The sequence below is a fragment of the Malus domestica genome, chromosome 11, assembly GCF_042453785.1.
Source record: "Malus domestica chromosome 11, GDT2T_hap1".
NCBI classification, from domain to species: domain Eukaryota; kingdom Viridiplantae; phylum Streptophyta; class Magnoliopsida; order Rosales; family Rosaceae; genus Malus; species Malus domestica.
The window spans coordinates 5674176-5681952 of NC_091671.1; the positions used below are offsets into that span (position 1 = coordinate 5674176).

A 7777-nucleotide genomic window follows, 5' to 3' on the forward strand; every position below is an offset into this window, starting at 1 on the left:
ACATTAACATAACTCCAAAAAATAGAGAGGGGCAAACCCGTTGTTGGGAATTTTAGTGCTACATTTGATCAAGAATTGGGTTTGGGGGTCGATCATATTCTTAAACAACTGACCCAGCATTGATACAAACTATGATCACTCTAACCTCCAAGGTCTTTCAGAAAGGAACCCAACCCACCATTTTAGGCCAGGCCAGACTAGCTGAACTGGAGTTGTTGGGCCTTGGTTAGTACTTGCTGGACTCGTGCTAATCTGCCCTCCTGTTTCTTCAAGCCTAAAACTAAAACTACACTGAAAATCTTCAGTTATCTCTCTATGAAATAATTCTTTCAATTTCATGGTTCACTTCTAAATGTAGCGATGCTTTTTGAGATAAAACTCGCAATCAGAGGCTCAATGAGCCACTACCTACCTTTAGTATTGAGCCTAGTAGTTAACTTCAGGGTAAAATAGATCTAAATTTAAACCATCTATATATATTTAGTATCAATGTAGGCAGGTGAACAAGGAGATTAAAGTGAATGTATGTTCTAATAAATTCCCACGAAGTGCTATGGTTTATCAATTATCATAACTGAGGTGGCATCAATTGACCAAAATGGAGTAAGATTCTTCTTCCCTCCAGTCCCCTCATCAATCTTTTTCCTCTTTTTCTTTCTCTTTTATTATAGAAATCAACACCAAGTATTATTGTGGCTTAATTGTAACTGTTCAAATAGAAGAAGACTGAAAATGAAGGGAATTTAGAAAAATAAATAAAATCCTACTCCCAACTTGAATTGGTGAAAGCAATAAAATTAGAACCCCACCACTTTAAAATGTTGTATTAATTTTGGTTGTGGGAGAGTGAAAGCGTCTTCATTCAACAGATTAATGGAATTCATACACGACCATCCTATTTAAAATGATGCATCTCTGTCGGGAAGAAAAAGTTACTAATGGAGATGTATTTGTTGTGAAAGTTATGTTACTTACATTGGGTTAGATGGACACTAATTAGGATAATACTAAAGCGACTAAATTTGTTAACGATATGGAAGTTGATAATTTGATTATTACTTAAATTTTGATTAACGTGCTTATTTTTTATTGGTGACACATCATTTGATTATCAAATTTAGTCAATAAATATAATCTACTTAGTTTTACTCATTAAGCAATACCATTAGGAATGATTTATTCACATGTAAAGTCTAATGATTGAGAGATTTTTCAATGTAACCGATACACAGGACGGTACATCACGTGTCACTATATAAATAGTGGGATATATGTGCTAAAAAATCGATGGTCGTACCCAGTGCACAAGGCTCCCGCTTTACGCAGGGTCTGGGAGAGGTGAATGTCGGCTAGCCTTACCCCCATTTATGAGGAGGTTGCTCCCAAGTCTCGAACCCGAGACCTACCGCTCATGGGCGAAGGCACTTACCATCGCACCAAGTGCGACCTCTCATGTGCTAAAAAATCGATAACTTAAAAAATAAAATTTCTCACCACTTCTATTAGAACACGTGATGTACCACTTGTATTCCCGTCATAATAAAAAATTTATCTCCTAATGATCAGGCGTACTTTCACACTAACCAACAAAAATTGAGCAAATGTATACATAAGCAGTGGCAGATCAAGGGGTTTTGTAGGTTCCAAGACATGCAGAAGTTGGGAAATTGAAGTTGCCGGAGGGCTCGGGGGCCATCTGGCATGAGACTTGAGAATGCCCATAAATCGTTCAATGAAATGTTTCTTGGGCAGAATTTGGCAGCCCTTGACAAGTGATGCTCAACAAGTTTTGGTATAAGACCTGGCAGGTGATGCTCAGCATCAGGCTTTGTAAGTTGTCGATAGAACTAGGAAGATAACGACATATCCTTCAAGTACTTGATTAAATGCCTTAATAAAAAAACTAAAACAAATTTGAAAACTTTAACGAAAAACTCCCGATACTGTTTTACTTTAATAAAAAACCACATTTTTACACTAAAAAATCAATCTTGGTACTACTCACTTTACCCTTTATTTTGTTCTTATCGTTAAAACTCAAAGTTTTCAAGCATTTTTCATTAATTTTTCTAAAAGAATTTGGGCATTGCTCTCATTTGGATCTTTTACTTTGGGACTCCACAAAGTTAAAGTCTTAGGGCTGGTTTGGTATTGCTGTGCTTTGAAAAAAAACTGCTTCTTCTGTGCTGTGAAAATAAGCGGCTGTGAAATAAAGCTGTAGAGTGTTTTGTAAAAAGGCTTTTGAAAAAAAAAACAGTATTATAGTGTTTGATAAACTTTTATGTACAACAGATGTGAAAAAAAAACCAGTTTTTCAAAGCTGGGTTTTGCAGCTTCTTGTTTTGGGCTTTTTTCACCCAAAACTGTGAAAAAAAACTGAAGCTGAATGTTTACCAAACACAAAAAAACTCCCGGCTTTTTTTTATACCAACTTTTTTCAGAATCACCTCAGCACCAAACCAAGCCTTAATGAGATCCTCCATTGAACACAAAACACATGACGTGTGATGGTCGTGTCCAGAAGACTACACTACTTTTGTCGCACAACCACAGAGCCTGACAAAGTAATTTTAAAATATGCCCTATATTAGATACAAAACTCTGGCATAAAGTACTTAAAGGGTGCGTTTGTTGCACCGAATTATTTCAGACTGGATTGGCTTAGACTAGACTAAGTTGACTGAATTAATGAAGTGTTTGGTGCAATATCAGACTAAGAAGCAGGATAACTATTAAATTTAGATACTATATTATTTAATCTCTATTTATTAATATTTTATTATTAATCTATCATTTTACTTCTACAAACACCTATCTAAAGGCCAGTATTTTTTTTCCCTAGCATATCACTCTAACCCATTCCTTTTTCCTCCGCTACTCTCTCCCTCCCCTCTCCCTCTTTGTATCTGGTTCACCATTTTCTAGAATTCTCTTCCACTCTACGTATACATCTCTCTATTTTCCTCCGCCCACTCTCTCCCTAACCTCTCCCTTTTTTCCTTATGCAGAGGATTCATCAAAGCTCACCACCCAACGCCTCCTCTGATTTTCTCGAAAAATCTGGGGATTTTCTGGTGATTTTGCATTTTTTGTTTTGAATTTGTTTGGGAGATTCGTCTGTATGTGCTTTTGGGGGAATTTTAGATGTTGGATTTTGAGGTTTTTGTTTTGAATTTGTTTGGGAGATTCGTCTACTTGTGCTTTTGGGGGAATTTAGATGTTGGATTTTGAGATTTAGGCAGTGGGTGGGGAGTGGGTTTCAGATCTAGACAGGGGTAAGGGAGTAGGAGTTGCAGACGACAAAGGTGTGCAAACGATGTTGAAGACAGGATTAGCAATCCCGTGGTTTTTGGGGGGTCTCACTAGGAGTACTTAGCGAAGCTCTTAGTCGAAATGAGTCCGACTTAATCCCATTTAGGTTTAGTCCAGCTTGCACCAAACACGGGATTAGTAATCTTAGCAAAGTAGTCCAATCCAGTGAACTTTAATGAGGGCAAACAAACATGCCCAAAAGATCTTAGGCCTCTCAACGGGATCAAGATCATTTCCTGAGCTTAAGAAGCTAAGTGTCCTGAGCAAATCATACAGATCGTTATATCAAAATTCAACAACTACAAATAGGAGATCCCTCTAAAAATTATAATAATTGTAACTGTTTGATTTTGATCCAACAATCCGTGTGCTTTGCTCAGAAGACTCAGCCTCCTAAGTTCTGAAAGGATGTTGATCCCTCTCAATACGCAACCAGTTTATATTTATGTTGATTTACCTTCTAACTTCATATAAAATTTTTCAAAAGCCAATGATTAACGTTTAACTCGCATCAAAATGTTTAAATTCACCATCCATCGATCTACACAAGAACAAAAGTAGCCAATTTTTTTATTTCCTTTTTCCCTTTAGTATCAAAAGCAATTAACTTTCCTCCTAAAAAAAATTTGGAAGTGGAAACACACACACATCACACTTCACAACAATGGAAACTCACGGATATCCAATACCGCCGCATGCCAAGAGCACAGTGTGAAACAATATATGTCATAATATAATAGGTAATACTGGAGAAACTAAATTTTTAGACAAATTTTATAAAGGAAAGAATATGGAAATTGATGATTGATTTATAACTTAAGTGTTAATAAATATACTCATTTATATTAGTGATACATCAATTAGTTTGCACATTATTACTAAGTATTGATAAACGTAATCGTTACTATTTGTGATAAATATTTAGTTTGCTAAAATTGTCTACGAATTTAATTTCTCTAGCATTACCCTAATATAATTAGTTGAAACTTTTTTTTTAAGTTTCTAACAAATTGTATTGTAATAATAGATGAATCGGGCCGTGTTTTCAACAAACTAAAAAATCTTTCCTCGTACAATCTGATGATTTCTCAGCATACAAGAACACATAGTATAATATCACATGTTATCATACAATTAGACAAATACTTAAAGAAAATTTATCTATAATGACACGTAGTGTTCAGCCTCTTATTCTTTATTTCTAACTGAAAATCTTCTCCTCACAGAGTCCCTAGGCCCCACAACCCGGCCCCACACTATTTAACCCGACAAGCATCTCTCTCCCTCCCAACCAGACAAGAAGTCCACAAATTATAGCGGCCTAGAGTCAGTTGAATTTTGCTTGTCAGTTGTATAGGAAAATGGTCTCTTGCGTATCGGGCACTGCTCGGACCCTCTCCTGCCGGGACGGACGCGCCGCCGCTCAACTCAAGCTAATCTCAATCTCCGTCATCTTCGTCACCAGCGTCATCGGCATATCGTCCCCCGTCCTCCTCTCCCGCTACTTCCAAGGCAAGCCAGCGTACGACAAAGCAACGCTCGTCATCAAGTGCTTCGCCGCCGGCGTCATCCTCTCCACCTCCCTCGTCCACGTCCTCCCCGATGCCTTCCTAGCCCTCAACGACTGCCACGTGTCCTCCCACCACCCCTGGAAGGACTACCCCTTTTCGGGGCTCGTCACCATGGTCGGCGCCATCATCGCCCTCCTCGTCGACCTCACGGCCACCTCACACATGGAATCCCACTCCGCCCGCGACGGCCACGGTCACGGCGGATACGAGGTCGTGCCGGTGGGGACGCGGGACGAATTGATGGGGAAGAATAGCAAATTGTCGATGGATACGGAGGTGGCGGTGGCGGTGGGTGTGGAGAGTAATAGTGGTGGGAGTAGTACTAGTGAGGAAATGTTGATCCGGATGAAGCAGCGGCTGGTTTCGCAGGTGTTGGAAATCGGGATTATTTTCCACTCGGTGATAATTGGGGTGACGATGGGGATGTCGCAGAACCAGTGCACCATCCGGCCGCTGGTCGCTGCGCTGTCGTTTCATCAGATTTTCGAAGGGATGGGACTCGGGGGATGCATTGCTCAGGTAAATTTATTAACAAATATCTTAATAATTTGATTTTAGATACAAAAATTGACGACATAGATTTTGTTGTTTATTACTTTCTCTAAGTTTGCGGGTCTCTGATTTACCTTTGTCTTCAATCGGAGAAATTTTCAATATATCGGAAACACATCCAGTACACCACAAAACAATTGGTCGGATACTTGGAAAAAAAAATATTTAATTAATTATGTGTGGCACTTGATGTATGTAGTTTGTACACTAAAACATATCTCATTTGACTGATCATACTGTTAGAATTCTAGGTCATTATTGTTTGAAAATTCTAGTATGCTCCGTTGTGATTAAAATTCAGATGGTTTCAAAAGTGATTTTAATTCTGAAACTGACATATTCAATAGGCGAAGTAAATGTTCCAACTCAATGTGCTCGTATGGGTAAGCTTTATTTGTTTTTTGTTCGAAAATTTGCACATTATTTGTACGTGAATGTTTTGATGAGTATTTTTATGTTCGAAAAATTGACACAATTTTTTGTTTAGTGGTCGCGTGTGAAGCACTTGCAACTTTTTTAACGGAACAATTTATCGAATTAGTAAGAGACATATAGCAATAACTTTTATTTTAATGGAGGTGGCACATTATTTATTTATTTTTTTTTTTTTGGAGATTTGCTAAATGGCCTAAAATTCAGATGATATTGGTATAAATTATTAAATTATTTTATAAAACAATGTAACTTTAGATAATGCTGCAAAATCAAACACCAATTAAAAGCAGAAGTTTATTATAATATAAAAGTGGGTTTATAAAGTACACAAACGATATTATACAATATCACCTGCATGCACAAAAATAACAAAGCAAATAGCTATCATATGATCCTAGGAATATTCATGTAGTGCGCAAAATCTCAGTCCCCAGAACACGTGGCTTATAAAATTCGTAACAAACTAAAGTGTTTATTACACGTGGAAATATGAGTTAGGTCAATAAAAAAAAATCCGCCATGCACATGCGTTCTACTCCTCCTTCTAGTAAAATAAAAGAACGACTTACATGGTATGACATGGCTAACACCATCACGCACCCATGCCAAAGTATCGTGTCAATGAAATGAAGACATGAATTAAAATATATATGTGTTTTTATTTCATTGACAAGAGACGCTGCAAGTGTCATATAAGTCTTTCTCATAAAGTAAAGACTTCTCTATATGTTTTGACAAAGAAAGAAAGTGCTCTTACATAAGATGCGCTTCATTTGCTTCGTTGCAGGCAGGATTTAAGTTCGGGACAACAGCCTACATGTGCTTCATGTTTGCAGTGACAACACCAATGGGGATAGTATTGGGTATGATCTTGTTCTCGGTGACTGGTTACGATGATAGGAACCCTAATGCCCTAATCTTGGAGGGTTTGTTAGGGTCCTTCTCCTCGGGTATACTTATCTACATGGCTCTGGTCGATCTCATAGCTCTCGATTTCTTCCACAACAAGATGATGAGCTCCAATTCATGGTTGCGAAAAACATCGTACATCGCTCTTGTTCTTGGCTCTTCCTCTATGTCCATCCTTGCCCTTTGGGCATAGAATTTGCTCCTTTTTTAATTAGCTAAGGAAAAGAAAAATCATGTCATGGGTTGCATAATGTTTAGTTTGAAATGTGAAATGATCGTTGATAGGTGCCGTGTAGCATAATGTTGTTATCACATCTTCATTTGGATATTTGTAAGAAGTAGAGGAAAGAAATCGAAAATGTGAACATCAATGGGGCGATAGGGTAAAGCTTGTGCCCGTTATATCTTGTATCTTAGACGGGGTTCTACCTTTAATCAGTTATATAAGATATTCTACCTAGAGGTTCCAAACACTAACAATATATATTGTTCTCGCATTATGTTCGAAAAATAAAATTTTATTTATCAACGAAAATGAGAATCCGAATTTGGATTGTTAGTTTCAATTACATTGAAGATTGGATAGCACTATCACTCAAGGTTCTAAAAGACGTTAGGCGCTAGTCGGGCAACAGTTTGGGGCCTAGCGCCTATGCGGCTAGGCGGATTTAATTAAATCTATTATATTTCGTGTAAATAAGTGTCTGTTTATACTTAAAATGTATATGATTTCATCATAAACTACAAAATGGAATAACATATATATTATGAGCTATTGGAACATAATGAAAACATGGAGAACGAGTATATAATGTATGTTCTTTTAAGTATTCAACAAGTCTCTTACAATTTATTGAAAAAAATAAAATGCAAAATGAAAGTTATCTATTTTCTGTCTAAGTAAACCGCAACCTAGGCATCTAGGCGGGTCTGGGAGGCTAGACGGGTGTCTAGACGGTCTAAGCACACGCCTTAGTAGGTCTAGGCGTCCTTTTTAA

The 7777-nt window shown here is 37.5% G+C and overlaps 1 protein-coding gene across 1 annotated transcript; it reads left to right on the forward strand.

Moving 5' to 3' along the window:
- The first annotated feature begins 4538 nt into the window (after positions 1-4538).
- LOC114819457 (zinc transporter 6, chloroplastic-like) lies at positions 4539-7239 on the forward strand. The gene is made up of 2 exons (XM_029088200.2): positions 4539-5402; positions 6658-7239. Exons 1-2 carry the CDS (start codon positions 4674-4676, stop codon positions 6970-6972), a joined length of 1044 nt encoding a protein of 347 aa, XP_028944033.1. The 5' UTR covers positions 4539-4673; the 3' UTR covers positions 6973-7239.
- The last annotated feature ends 538 nt before the right edge of the window (positions 7240-7777 follow it).